This window comes from Siphateles boraxobius, unplaced genomic scaffold (genome assembly GCF_051911475.1).
Source record: "Siphateles boraxobius isolate OS27281-9 unplaced genomic scaffold, OSU_SipBor_1 77, whole genome shotgun sequence".
In the NCBI taxonomy this organism is placed as follows: domain Eukaryota; kingdom Metazoa; phylum Chordata; class Actinopteri; order Cypriniformes; family Leuciscidae; genus Siphateles; species Siphateles boraxobius.
The window spans coordinates 16,418,140-16,433,195 of NW_027509205.1; the positions used below are offsets into that span (position 1 = coordinate 16,418,140).

At 39.4% G+C, this 15,056-nt stretch overlaps 1 protein-coding gene and 1 long non-coding RNA gene across 5 annotated transcripts in view; both read left to right on the forward strand.

Annotated features, from left to right (window-relative positions):
* rarga (retinoic acid receptor gamma a) overlaps positions 1 to 9,194 on the forward strand; it is a 52,243-nt gene extending 43,049 nt beyond the window's left edge. For 2 of the 4 annotated variants that reach the window (XM_077218087.1, XM_077218088.1), the window contains 8 exons: positions 3 to 151; positions 1,004 to 1,145; positions 2,296 to 2,355; positions 4,613 to 4,776; positions 5,352 to 5,528; positions 5,643 to 5,847; positions 6,014 to 6,172; positions 7,021 to 9,194. In XM_077218087.1, coding sequence (XP_077074202.1) covers positions 3 to 151; positions 1,004 to 1,145; positions 2,296 to 2,355; positions 4,613 to 4,776; positions 5,352 to 5,528; positions 5,643 to 5,847; positions 6,014 to 6,172; positions 7,021 to 7,376 — 1,412 coding nt within the window. In that variant the 3' untranslated portion in view covers positions 7,377 to 9,194. The remainder of the gene's footprint in view (positions 1 to 2; positions 152 to 1,003; positions 1,146 to 2,295; positions 2,356 to 4,612; positions 4,777 to 5,351; positions 5,529 to 5,642; positions 5,848 to 6,013; positions 6,173 to 7,020) is intronic. The other 2 variants (XM_077218089.1, XM_077218090.1) reach the window with 1 other exon arrangement.
* A 1,343-nt stretch (positions 9,195 to 10,537) lies between these two features.
* Positions 10,538 to 15,056, forward strand: part of LOC143725715 (uncharacterized) — a 42,651-nt gene continuing 38,132 nt past the window's right edge. The window contains exons 1-2 of the long non-coding RNA XR_013198312.1: positions 10,538 to 10,626; positions 10,745 to 10,832. This is a non-coding gene — a long non-coding RNA (uncharacterized LOC143725715). The remainder of the gene's footprint in view (positions 10,627 to 10,744; positions 10,833 to 15,056) is intronic.

Sequence of the window (15,056 nt, forward strand, 5' to 3'; positions counted from 1 at the left end):
AGCGGTGGAGACCCAGAGCACCAGTTCGGAGGAGATGGTGCCCAGCTCCCCTTCTCCACCACCTCCGCCTCGTGTTTACAAGCCCTGCTTCGTCTGCCAGGACAAGTCTTCTGGGTACCACTATGGTGTCAGTTCTTGCGAGGGTTGCAAGGTAAACAGCAGAACTCTCGTCGCCTTTGGCCTGGCAAATGTTCATGTTTTTCATTAGTCTGTTAGAAACTTTGTCTTGATGTTTGGCGAAAATGTTGAAAATACAGAGAAGCGTGGAGGTTCAGCTCTCGCACATTAAAAATACTTAAATACTAAAAAAAGTATTTTCGCATCTGTCAACAGCAAGAAACTAAGACTGACAGAGGAACTTGTAGTGCAAGGAGCAAAAATGCTTATAAAATCACAAAATGTCACTTGAAAAGAATACAGTTCATGCACTATCAGCATAATGTGAACAGTAATGTGATGTAATATATGAGTAATGTGAACAGTACATTAAAGCAATGAGAGGAAATGCAATAGTAATTTTTACTATTTAAATGATACAATATGTATTGTACTAATTACCACTGTGGTGAAATACAACTATGGTTAAGGCTTCAAGCAGCTTATTGCTTTTAAATGTAATAAAATTATGTGTTGAAAAAAGCTTCTTAAGACCTATTTTAGTTTAGTAACTTGACGTTATCTTACCAAAACACTGAAGAAAATCCCCGTCAAGCACATATTTACATACATAAAGAATTTAACGGAAGCAATGACACATTCTGTGTGCACAGGCCCAGTTAGTTTCATTAAACCAATGGTAAGCTGTTTGCAGCTTTTCAGATTTTTGACCATTTATATAACAAAAGAATATTACGTCAATAGCATAAGATCTGTCTGGATCAGCAACTTTGAACAATATACTGACAGCTTGTATAAGAGAAATGATAGGAGAGGAAAGGTGGTTGACCTACTCTTCACATGACCTACTAACACTCTCTCTCTCTCTCTTGGATGTCGGTTGTAGGGTTTCTTCCGTCGCAGTATTCAGAAGAACATGGTGTACACCTGCCACCGTGACAAGAACTGCCAGATAAACAAGGTCACACGCAACCGTTGCCAGTACTGCCGGCTGCAGAAGTGCTTCGAAGTTGGCATGTCCAAGGAAGGTGAGTGTTCAGGGCTCTGCCAAGCACGTGAGCTTATTGGTCTTCGGCCAAGACCCACATACACAAACACAAATATAGAGATGGGACAAGAGATAGACGGGACACACTGATATAGGCTAGACATACAACCCAGAGACACACAGACAAATTTAGAGTCATGAGACTTGAGACCCGGAGCACTGGCATAAACAAACTGTAGATGACTGTAAACGGCCAGTCGAGACACTTGAAGACACAAAAGAGAAATAAAAGTTCAAACACAAACCAATAAAGCTGGTTAGCGTAGAGGTTAGAGCTCAACATGAATGTTCACTTCACAAATGGGTTTCGTGTCTGCAATTTCACCCACATCAATCCATCCACGGTAGGTGTGATTTCTTTGGTAGCCTTTCCTCTAGTCACTTTATTACTTGGCACTAACAGATTTGTGTTGTAACAAAGACAATAGCCCGAGGTTGAAAGAGCGAGTCTGGGGCATGTGTTTGTTCATTTGCCAGGGTCACGACGATGATGTCACGGTGAGAGTGGCACATTGGCCCTCTATGTGTCCACTGGGACATGTATGTGTGCGTTTATATGTATGGGATGTGTGTAGGGGCTGGGATCACATTGTGCTTTTGCTATTACTGGATATCCTGAGAGGAAGGAAAGAATGGGAGGGGGGGGGGGGTGCGAGAGAAAGAGAGGAGGGGGTTTAGGGCTGGCAGGGCTGCTCTCCCTTGGGTCAAACTCACCAAAACACCCACAGTGTCTGATCTGAGGTAATTTTTCCATGTATTAGTGATTACGTTTAGGATTTAATATCCTAATCTGGAGAGATGCGATAACACAACAAGGCCCTGTCCCAAATGGCACCCTAAGCACTCGCGGTCTTCCTTTGAGTCTGCACTTTAGTGATGTAATGCCGCTTTGACTGTCGGGAAGAAGTCTGATGCGGAGCTCGCATCAGTGCGTGCTCGGCAAAAGTGTGCATCGAGGGCGCATATCGCCCGCAAAGTGACAAATGGGACACCCTCAGGTCTCATGGACTTAGCGGACACACGGCAGCCACTCTAAGTCCACAAGACCGAAAGTGCATATGAAGTGTGCCGTTTGGGACAGGGCCCAAGTGATAAATGCTATCTAAGTTAAACTGAGTTTGTTCTAACAGGTGACAAGATGAATCTTACAAAACCTGTCAAGAACATCACCTCAAAATCAATGGAAAAAAGTAAATTATATTTTACATAAATTTTATACAATGAAAGTATATTTTTTGTAAATATATGAGCTTATTTTTAGTGGCATTTTTATGACAAGAAATCACATTTTCTGTTGCAATTATGTATTTATGTTTATGTTCTTTACAGCTGTGGTCAGATATATTGACACGCTTGGTAAATATGATCAAAGAAAAATAAAATAAATCTGAGTTTTTTATCCTTTTGATCTCTCATTAAAAAATTGCACAAAAATCTAACCTTTCATTTAGGTAAAAAAAAATTAAAGTGTGAGAAAATCACATTATGAAATTTTAAGAAAAAAAAACCATTGGCCACACTTATTGGTACCCCTAGAAATTGTTATGAGTAAAATATTTCTGAAATATATTCCCATATACTTTTGGGAATATTTTTTTGCACACCAGGGTGACTAGGAACATGAAATTATACAGCCATGACTTTCTGTTTCACAGGAATCTAAATGGGGAAACACAAAGGCCAAATTCCCTTAATCATCCACCACTATGAGTAAATCCAAAGAATATATTTGTGATGATCAGAAAAAGATTATTGAGCTTCACAAAATATAAAGTGACTGTAAGAAAATAGCTAAAGAATTGAAAATTCCCATTTCCACCATCAGGGCGATAATTAATAAGTTCCAATAAATAGAAATTTGATTAAAGAGGAATTATGGCATTATGAAAGAGGAAGAGGAAGTGTGTCTGTAATGACTTAATGTACATCGAGGAGGAAAGTTTGAGTGGCCAAAGACTCTCCAAGGATCACAGATAGAGAATTGCAGAAAATAGTTCAATCTTGGGGTCAGAAAGCCTAAATAATAATAATAATAATTATTATTATAATTATTATATTATTATAATAAATAAATAAATAAATAAATAAATAAATAAATAAAACAGCACCTAATCACAAGTTGTTTAGGAGGGTTTCAAGAAAAATCCTCTGCTCTCATCCAAAAACATATTCCGTTGTCAGGCACGACAGAAACTTCAAAGGGGGCTGGATTCTATGGACAGATGAAACAAAACAAAAAAAGCCCTTTTTGGCAGCAAACCCACCAGATGGGTTTTGTGCACACAGGGATAAAAAGTACCCCATGCCCACAGTTAAATATAATGCTGGACTGTTAATGTTGTGGGACGATTTTTCTGCCGGAGGTCCTGGACATTTAGTGCAGATACAAGGAATCATGGATTCTATCAAATTCCAACAGACAAAAAAACAAAAACAAAAAAACTGATGGCCTCTTCTAGAAATCTTACAATGGGTTGTGGTTGGATCTTCCATCTGGACAATGATCCAATACAAACATCAAAATGTGTCACTGAGCATAAAATGAAGCTTCTTCCATGGCCATCATCTCAGTCCCGTGACCTGAACCCAATAGAAAATGAGTCGGGTGAACTGGAGAGAACAACCACCAACATGGACCTGGGAATTTGAAGGATCTGGAGAGATTCTTTATGGAGGAATGGTCTCTTATTCGCTTGTCAGGTGTTCTCCAAACTCATCAGACATTATAGGAGAAGACTCAGAGCTGTTATCTTGGCAAAAAGGGGGTTGCAAAAAGTATTAAATAAAAGGGTGCCTTTGAATGTGGCCAATGTGTATTAGAGAAAAACATTTATTTCTTATTGAGATTCCCCCTCATTTTCAATTGTTGTGCTGGAAAGGTTAGATTTTTGTGAATTTTTTTTTTTTTAATGAAAGTTTAGATAGATTAACAATGCAGATTTATTTTCACAGGCCTCTTTGTTCAAATTTACCAAGGGTACCAATAATTATGACCAAGACTGTATGTCAAGCTGTTTTTTGTTGTAGTTAATTTATGATTTAAATACATTATTTAAAATAGTCATTGTACAGTATTAAACAATACAATTCAGTAATGAAAGGCACAATAGTTTATAGTGTATATATTTTGGTGTGAAATGTAAATTGGACATGTTTTCATTAGTCAGCCAACAATACATTTTTATTTGTCACTTAGCTGAGTACCTGATTAGCACATTTAAAATCCTGCTCCCCATAATTATATATTAAGCAATGTGTTGCAGTGTGCCTGATTAGACATTCTGAGGAAATAAACCCGATTAAATCATCTGATGTTTTTTCTGGAACATAACTTTGTAAAGTTTCACTAGGTTGCACATCCAAGTGCAAAGATCATAGTTTGGCGGTTTGTGAGTAAACCTGACTCACTATTGAAGTATTAAGGAAGCCTCTCTTTGTGACTTTCAGCTGTGCGCAATGATCGAAATAAGAAGAAAAAAGACGTGAAGGATGAGGTCGTTCCGCCAGAGAGCTACGAGCTGAGTGGGGAACTGGAGGAGCTGGTCAACAAAGTGAGCAAAGCACATCAAGAGACCTTCCCTTCACTCTGCCAGCTGGGAAAATATACCACAGTGAGTGTTTTCTGAAAATGAGCGAATCTGTCAGCAATGGAATGTGGAATTTATTTATAGCGGTGTAAACTGACCATGTCAGATGTAGTGTGATAAACATGTTCCTTTATTGAAAACATAATTTAAAGGAACAGTGGACCCAAAAGATAAAAATAGTCATTTACTCAATCTTATGTTTTGTTTCAAACTTTTTCTGTGAAATTCTTTCTGAAGGATTTTCTGGACAGACTTTCAATATAATTCATGTAAATAAACACCGGGGCCATCAAGATCCAAAATAACAAAAAAAGAACAATAAAACTATCTTAAAAGTGGGCTATATAGTTTTAAGGTGTGAGGAACAGATGGAAATTACCTTTTTTTTGTACATTCTTCAAATTTTCACCTCGTGTTCCATGGGAGAATGATTCAAATGGTTTTGGAATGACATGAGAATGAGTATATGATAAACAATATGGTAAACAAATCATAAGTACTAATAAGAAAAAAAATAAGAATTGTCGGTTTTGATTCCATGGTATATTCATGCATAAATACAGTATATTAACCTCATCTTCTCATTTTCTTTTCATCAGAACTCAAGCTCGGACCACCGTGTTCAGCTGGACTTGGGCCTATGGGACAAATTCAGTGAGCTTTCAACCAAGTGCATCATTAAAATTGTGGAATTTGCCAAACGCCTTCCGGGCTTCACCACCCTCACCATCGCAGATCAGATCACCCTCCTTAAATCAGCTTGCTTGGACATTCTAGTATGTGTGCCCTCCTTAAAGAAACACACCTTGATGCAGACCATGCATCTACAATGTCACATTCACATAATATTTTACCTCATATATTTATATATAAATGTCTGTCTCTTGTAGATGCTGCGAATCTGTACACGATACACACCGGACCAGGACACAATGACCTTTTCAGATGGACTGACACTCAACCGGACTCAGATGCATAATGCTGGCTTCGGCCCGCTCACTGACCTGGTGTTTGCCTTTGCTGGTCAGCTTCTGCCCCTTGAGATGGATGATACAGAAACTGGCCTCCTCAGCGCCATCTGCCTAATTTGTGGAGGTATTACACAATGCAATTTTGTTGCAACACTGATGCCATCTAGTTGAAGCAACAGAAAAAGTGTACTCATTATAACATAAATTTAGTTAGTATACAGAAACAGTTTTAAGCACCTAAAAAATGTATGGTGCCACTACTATACTGATATTAACCTGTTTCTCTGTAGACCGAATGGATCTTGAGGAGCCTGAGCGTGTAGATCGTCTTCAGGAGCCCCTACTGGAGGCTCTGAAGATCTATGCACGCCGCCGCCGACCCAACAAACCCTACATGTTCCCTCGGATGTTGATGAAGATCACTGATCTACGTGGCATCAGCACCAAAGGTCAGTTTACTAGCCAAAAAACAGCATTACTAGATCAAAGGCTGCTTTTTAAATTAAATAGGGAACTTACGGCATATTCATACCAAGAGTACCAACAATATTGACCGTGGTTTTTCACCCAAATGGTGTTCACACAGAGGGCAACGCAAATATGTACTAGCCTCTGAGAAAAGTTTGCATATTTAAACAAACGCAAAATGCACTTGGTCAGGCTCATTGACATGCTTCAATGCAAGATTTGACTTGCCTCAATGCAAAATACAACTCATTTGACAACACAGATGACAGAATACTCATGGTTTAATGGCAAATACACAGCTAAAAGAGTAACAGATTGTTACTCTCATGGAATGGAACAATGGAAGTAAAATAGTGTACACTATGTAAACTATCGTTCAAATTCTTTTCTGATTTAGCACTAAAGAAACATGTCTTATTATTATCAATGTTGAAAACAGTTGTGCTGCTTAATATTTAGTGGAACATTGAATAGAAATTAAAAAACAATAGAATTCTTTTGTAGGATTATAAATGTCTCTACTGTCACTTTTTATCAATTGAATGCATCCTTGATGAATACATTTATTAATTTCTTTTGAACCGTCATGCATATGTAAATATCATAGAACAAATAATTAAAATCAACTTACATTGTGGGGAAAAAAGTAGTTTTTGCACATTTTTGCACCTTACGGGGTCCAAAGTAAATCAATGAAAATTGTCGACAAAAAAATGGTGTGAAAATCAGTTCGAATGGGCTTTTACTCTCTGCTTTTTGCACTCGCCACCTTATTTCTTACTATTATGTAGATGACACCATCCTGACAGGAACTGTTTGTGTACAACAGGAGCAGAAAGGGCCATAACTCTGAAGATGGAGATCCCAGGCCCCATGCCTCCTCTCATCCGAGAGATGCTGGAAAACCCAGAGGCCTTCGAGGATCAGACCGAGTCCACAGAGAAGAAACCAGAGCCCGAACCACCCACTCCTCCACCCGCCCTGCTCACTATGAAGAAAGAGCAGGAGGACGAAGACGACAGCTGGGCCACAGAGAACGGCAGCGAGCCTTCACCGGAGGAGGAGGACGACGATGACGACGATGGGGAGGAGGAGAGGGGCACAGACAGTGACGGAGAGGCCTGGGCCGGCCAGGAACCCAATGTGGATGTGTCTAGAAAGAGCCATGGAGGAAGAGCTCAATGAGGAAGCTTTCTCGTTCCAGGGCAAACGCAGAGCCTTACCTGTACAGACACTCCTAACTCAGCCCACCCGGTCAACGATGAGAGACATTAGTGAGTCAATTTGAGGAAACTCAGATAAAAAAAACCTCTTCTCAGGACCTCTCCAACGAGAGGGAAGGCGAAAGACAAAACAACTGGCTTTTCAGACTGCCGCTTTTATAAAACTTGTTTGCTTGCTTTGAAAAGGAGAAGCCAAATGGACGTATACCATTAACAGCTGACTTTCAACGGGTTCAAAGCAAGTTCTTTCAAAAGAAAATACAGGATGAAAACTGAAAATGCTTATCCTTTGTTCTGTTGTTGTTGTTGGTGTTGTTGTTGATGATGATGCTTTCGAATATCATTTTGACTTTTTAAGCCTTGAGATAGTTTGTTCTCTTTACATTTTATGAATAAGCCCATACATATCTATATATACCTTCATATATATATTTTTTGTCCTGTATTCTATTTTCTTAGTTATGTTTTGTTTGGATAGCTTTCCTCGGCAGACCTACAGAAAGATAATCGGATTGCTATAACTGGCAGACCTCTGCTGAGTCTTTATCCAGCTGCTTGGTTGGGTTCTTGGGCACTTTGGCTCAGCGTTAGATGTCATTGATAATCAGTTCAGTGGCTGGGTTTCTCCCGTCGAATGATCCGTGTTTTTAGGGGAATGCCATTGCGTATTGGCTTTCATTACGTCATATGATTCGCTGCCAACTGAATGGTGTGTCTGTGCCAAAGTTTGCAGCTCTTAGGGTTCAACTCCTGTCAGGGAGCCCATTTCCACATGTCCATTACCGTCTCTGCATCATGCGCATGATGTCATACTGGACCTGCTTCACTCAGAGCGCTCAGGCTGAAGTTATACAGCACTCGAGTCAAATTAAAAAACGGCGAGCACAATGGTGCACGTGTCATCGCGGAATTTGACCTAATCGGCCTAGACGATAATTCAGGATAGCTACACAAATGCATCTGGATGATTTTCCGAATCTCATGTATCATGATGAAATGCATACCTGTACTAACACACACACACACACACATACACACACACACACACTTGAAAAGCATGCTTGTTGTACTACATATATATTTAGAACTCTTGCTATAAAAAAGAAAGAACATGAAATTCAGACTCAGGGCATCTCTGTAAGGACCAAACGCTTGCTGTCTGGCTACAGCCTAGAAAAAGGCAATATTTATGTGTTAGGTTATAGAAATCCCGCCGTGTCACCATGAACTGAAATAAGTCTGTGTATCTTACACAGTCATTGCAGAACTTTCATCTTTATCTTAGAAATAGATTTGGTGGGTTTTTCTTTTTCTAATTTTATCTAATATTTTAGTCCATTTTATTGCCAAAAACACACAGTATGCAATTTGGTGGTCGTGTGCCACTGAACATTAAAAGGTATCAGTCTCAGTCAAGCAATACGACTATGACCAGAACTCAGCTGTGTGTGTGTGTGTGTGTGTGCACGTGTGTTTGTGTGTTGAATGTGAGGATGTCTGCACTCAATAAGCTGTAGTGTAGTACATTGTTAAATGAATGTCATCACGCTGGTGCTGTCAGAGAGTGTGTGAGCTGTCATACTGACCTCTTCTCCTTCAGAGTTGTGCCACAGCCACACGTATAGCAAGCGGAATGTTGAGATTAACTCTTTGTCATATTTTTCTTGTTCTCTCAACTTGGCTAATGTATTGTCAGTCCTTTGTTCTTGTTCAACAAATTGTTATATAAAAAGCCATATAAACAATAAGAGGCACAATAAACTTTTTTTGAGAAACTCTCTTTCTCACTCTCCTTGTCATTCATTTACAGTACTTTAATTCATCTAGTATACACTATAGGAATAGTTCAGCCAAATATTAAAATTCTGTCATAATTTACTGACAAGCATGCGCTTTCACTGCCATTGACATACGTGAATCTCACAAAGATATTTGACCCCAAAATCCACATTATAGGGCCCGTGATTCTCATTAATGTTATAAGTAATGTAAATATTTTTAACTGTATTACGTGTAATAGAAAGATTTGATTTAGCTTCAATGTATGCCAATTGTATTACACAAAATTACTATGATGTATATAATACATTATAATTTAATGTTCCCTTGTCCATCCAATCATTGAAAATCCTTTTATCTAAATGTATGTGTATTCACGAGTGTACTAAATAAATACACACTTTTTTATATTTAACTTTCCCCGCCAGCGTTTTTGAAAATAGTTGCCAGCCACTGCTAGGATTTTTGAACATTTCCACAAAAGTTGGCTCCTAGAATATTTTGTTCTATGAACACCTGAACATGCAGTTTTTCTTTCAAAGAAAAAAAGAACAGACCTTCTGCTTAAGAACCCCCTTAAGAAATATTGCTAAAAAAAGCAATATTTTGAGCTAAAAGCGGAGAAAATAGCGTCTTTGGAAAGACTACATAGATGGAGTACATCTAGTCCATCAACACTCCCAAAGCTTGCCCAGTCCCATCGTTCTAGGTTGACATTTCATTCGGTAACATTAGGCAGTTTAGATTTTAATGCTGTTTAATGTTGACGATTGAGGTTTATATATATATATATATATATATATATATATATATATATATATATATATATATATATATATATATATATATATATATATATATATCTGCTTATCCACCTTATCCACCACTATCACTTGTTTCTGCTTATTTTTTCTTTTGTAATAGCGCCCCCTACCGTATAACAGTGAATACACAGAAAGCATGGAAAGAGTGCATAAAACTTACATTTAAATGTATATTTAAAAAGTAGTCTGGAAATACACTTTACACTTTATAAACATACATACACGCATTTGTATTTGTACAAAGGACTTTTAATTCAACTTGCCGCCAACTGACTGGTCGTGTAGTGACTGCACAGTCCGGGATGAACGTTGGGGAGAGGCTTGTGTAAACTATTCAAACGATTCGAATCTAATTAATCTACTCTCAATTCCAAATTTGCATATATTAGCTATATGTAACAATATTACAGTGCAAAACTGGTTTCATGTAAGCAAAATGTGTGAAGAAATTAAATTAAGCCATTTATCTGACGAGTCTGAAAATCCGCTAATGACGTCAATCAGCTACGCGTCATCATGCATCAAGTTTGAAATTCGGGGAAGAAGATCCTGAAAGAAAGCTGTAGTAGCTAAAGCAAGATTTTGATGTGAATAACGACTACAATTTTGGTCTGTACTTCACACAGTACTATAATTATCTTTAGAAGTTTTTAAATATAGTGGCTTAATCGTATGGAGTATATTCATTATATTTTATATGTTGTCTGAACCTTTTCAAACTTGACAGGCCCGGGTCATGATGTTCTACGGAGGAAAAAGGAAAGCAGCTTATTTTTTGTTTCCAGAAAATTATACTTGTCTTGAACGACACGAGGGTGAGTAAACGATGGCCGAATTTTAGCTGACATTATTCACAGTGAAACAAGGTGTGTTAAACGTGAGGAAAGAAACATCCAAATCCACAAGCAGTTACGTTAATTCATCCAACAGAGGGCGATCGCGCATCACAGTTTTTCTCTAATGACCCTGCTGGCTAGAGAACTGTAATTTATCAAACGCTAACCACACACAAACACTACTGAGACCAAAACTAATGGATCCTGCCAGTGTGCCCTCATTTGTCTGCATGTGTCATACAGTAATTATCCGAGGACAAAGAAACATCCCTGCATTACTCATACAGGAGCATTAAAGACTTAGACACGAGACAGAATGGGCAGAGGTTATTGTGAAAATGTAGTTTAATTAAGAAGAAATAATTTAATCTTTTATATAATTATGTGATAATTAAAAAGAAATATATAACATGTTAAATATTTTTAATTGGTTACATTAGCCTGAAATAACGTTAAAATAATGTAGTCTTTTTTTACCAGCCATAATTGATTATGGATAGCATATTTAATTTAATAATATGTTTCATATTATAATACCAACCAAAATTAGAATCTATTCAGGTGTATCTGTAAGTGATTACCTGAATGATGGAGATCATAGACATATGACTACACCCTTTTTAAGCATGCTTTTATATTCTCAAAACCCATAAAGCACAAGTCCATATGGATGTATTCATGTATTTGAATTAATGCATGGACACAGTACTTGAGGGATTCAGACTTGACCACTTTATTTGTAAAGAGCACAAAGGGGCTCACGATATACAAATCTATTTATTCATAGCTCAAGGGTATTGTAGTAAACAGGGCTATGGTACTCTTAATTAAAAGATTACTATAATTAAGTTTCATTAAAAGGATCAATAAACTAGGGCTAAGATTAAAAACAAGGCACATGCATTATACACTGGTTTACAAGAGCCCCATATATCCAATCCCAATGAGATGTTGCCATGGGAACACAAGGCAGATAGGCTGAGTTGATGGATTTAAAGAGGCAGGACATGTTTTTCTATCCATGGCAAACATGCTCTGCTTCCTTTGGTGTTCAGTGCATAGTGCTGAGAGTAATGAGAGTTAAATGAAGGAGAAAATAGCAATAATGAAAAGTCTAGGCCGCAGTTGTTCAAATTACAAAAACAACAAAGAAGGCACATGTGGAGAGATTCATCCATTCATTCTGATTAAAGCCATTTAAATGGTTATCAATGAAACCTTTAAAAAAATAAACAGAACTGATTTTTTTTAGTGGAGTTGTGCATGCCTTGGCAAAACCTGCTGCCATGGAGTTTGCAAGAATGAATTGTGGTCGATTGTTGCGCCCTTTTGTCTCCCCTATACAATAAAATTCACCCTAGTGTTAAAAATAATTGCATTTTCACATTTCACAACAACTGCAACTTGAAATCTGTGAATTTATTTCTTATTTATGACTTAAAATACAAAGAATTACAGCTTTACCATCTCATAATTCCAGCTTTATTTTTTGCAAATGTGACTAGTGGCTGATAAAAACTGAATTTATGTTGGTCTACAAAATCATATTGTTGTAATTGTGAGATGTAATGTGTCAACAATAAGAAAGTATGTTGCAAAAATAAGAAGTGAAGTATTAATTTTGAGAAAAGTCACAATTACACAATTGTACCGTGTGCTTTATATATTGCTCTCAATATATTATACTAGTGAAAAACACAGACTTGTATCAAACCATCAAAGCTGCTATAATAAGGTGTCTGGGAAAAATAACATTTTATTTTGTTTTTAATTTTGCATTGTGAAAACAATCAATGGCATGCATTGAGCAATGTCAGTTTTATGTTTGCAGTATCTTGTTGATACTCTCAGCTCGAGGATCCAGGCAGTCACAGTAGGTGGTTGTGAGGGTGTTGCTATGCAATTGCTAATGTATTCAGAATAGTTTTTAGCTCGACGCTAAAAAAAATTGACGCGTGAAAAAAATTTCACCTTTATTGTAAGCCGCTGTCATTTGAACGACCGGTTGACTTCCTGATTCTATGAAACACTCCCTCAGAAACAGACAATAGGCTCAGATTGGTTAGTTGGGCCGGTGTGTTGTATTTGGCTAAACTGCGTAGTGCACGTAGTCCGGAAACTTCACGCCCATTACCTTTACAGCCGAAAGCTGCATGTGCTCCGGTGGAATGTAAATAATGGTGTCAATACTGCTGTATCAGTTTGAGCCAGAATCAGACCCAGAAAGCGGCAATGAAGAGAGTCAAGCAGAACCTCCCCAAACACGGCTCTTACAAAACGTTTCTGAATGGTACATTTTTGTATTATTATTATTCTATTCTACTATTATTATATAAGAATTTCGATTATTATTCTTATATCTTATTCTTCTGTTACTTGAAAATGCTACTGCTGCTTGTTAGCTTTTGAGATACGGTTTTCTATAACTGAATATAAATGACTGAGTAATACTGTTTTTTTTTTAAAGTTATTGTTTTATCGATATAATGAACAACCATTTATCTATTCACAAAACTTACTCGGTGTATCGTTTCCTTTAGGTGTACATTTGGCAACTGTGTTAAAGTGCCAACAGAACGTTAAAACATCTTATAACAGCAGCTGAAGTTTGCTGTTGCGATTACATACGATTTTTTGAACTTTATACACGTTTGTCTTACACACACAAAATAGCATCGGACTAACTGGCTACCAAACAAACAGCGTTGGCATTGGTTTACGTTCTTGATCAAATCGAAAAATTACGTCAAAGTATACATGGAAAATACATTCACAAAATAAGTACATAATTACAAATTCAGGTCGAAAATGTTTGTACGCGTTTGTCATAGACACACGAAATAGCATAACTAAGTGGCTACTAAAGCCAGCGCTGGCATTTGTTTACGTCCTTGATAAAAGTAAAACATTATACGTCAAAAATTATACATGTGTAACAGAGGCCAGCTAGTAGTTGCTGTGCGAGTAAACCTCACTCCTCTGATCTCAATACGCGCTCTGGCGACAGATGCTAGAGGCTGCAGTCTTTAGCCTCCTTGTTAGAGCGCCTGACTCTCATGCCGGAGACCCGGGTTCGAGGCCCGCTCGGAGCGGGTCGAGTGGGACCCGGGTGAAGGGGGTTACATGGGTGCCGTGACCCGGATGGGAGTGAGGTTTAGGGGGGTGAGTGTAACGGAGGCCAGCTAGTAGTTGCTGTGCGAGTAAACCTCACTCCTCTGATCTCAATAGGTGCTCTGGCGACAGATGCTAGAGGCTGCAGTCTTTAGCCTCCTTGTTAGAGCGCCTGACTCTCATGACGGAGACCCGGGTTCGAGGCCTGCTCGGAGCGGGTCGAGTGGGACCCGGGTGAAGGGGGGTTACATTGGTGCCGTGACCCGGATTCGAACCGGGGTTGCTGCGGTATCGTTCCTTCTAGGCGGGATTCTGACTTAGAGGCGTTCAGTCATAATCCCGCAGATGGTAGCTTCGCACCAGTGGCTCCTCAGCCAAGCACACGCACCAGGCGCTAACAAGGAGGCTAAAGACTGCAGCCTCTAGCATCTGTCGCCAGAGCACCTATTGAGCTCAGAGGAGTGAGGTTTACTCGCACAGCAACTACTAGCTGGCCTCCGTTACACTCACCCCCCTAAACCTCACTCCCATCCGGGTCACGGCACCAATGTAACCCCCCTTCACCCGGGTCCCACTCGACCCGCTCGGAGCGGGCCTCGAACCCGGGTCTCCGGCATGAGAGTCAGGCGCTCTAACAAGGAGGCTAAAGACTGCAGCCTCTAGCATCTGTCGCCAGAGCACCTATTGAGCTCAGAGGAGTGAGGTTTACTCGCACAGCAACTACTAGCTGGCCTCCGTTACACTCACCCCCCTAAACCTCACTCCCATCCGGGTCACGGCACCAATGTAACCCCCCTTCACCCGGGTCCCACTCGACCCGCTCCGAGCGGGCCTCGAACCCGGGTCTCCGGCATGAGAGTCAGGCGCTCTAACAAGGAGGCTAAAGACTGCAGCCTCTAGCATCTGTCGCCAGAGCACCTATTGAGCTCAGAGGAGTGAGGTTTACTCGCACAGCAACTACTAGCTGGCCTCCGTTACACTCACCCCCCTAAACCTCACTCCCATCCGGGTCACGGCACCAATGTAACCCCCCTTCACCCGGGTCCCACTCGACCCGCTCCGAGCGGGCCTCGAACCCGGGTCTCCGGCATG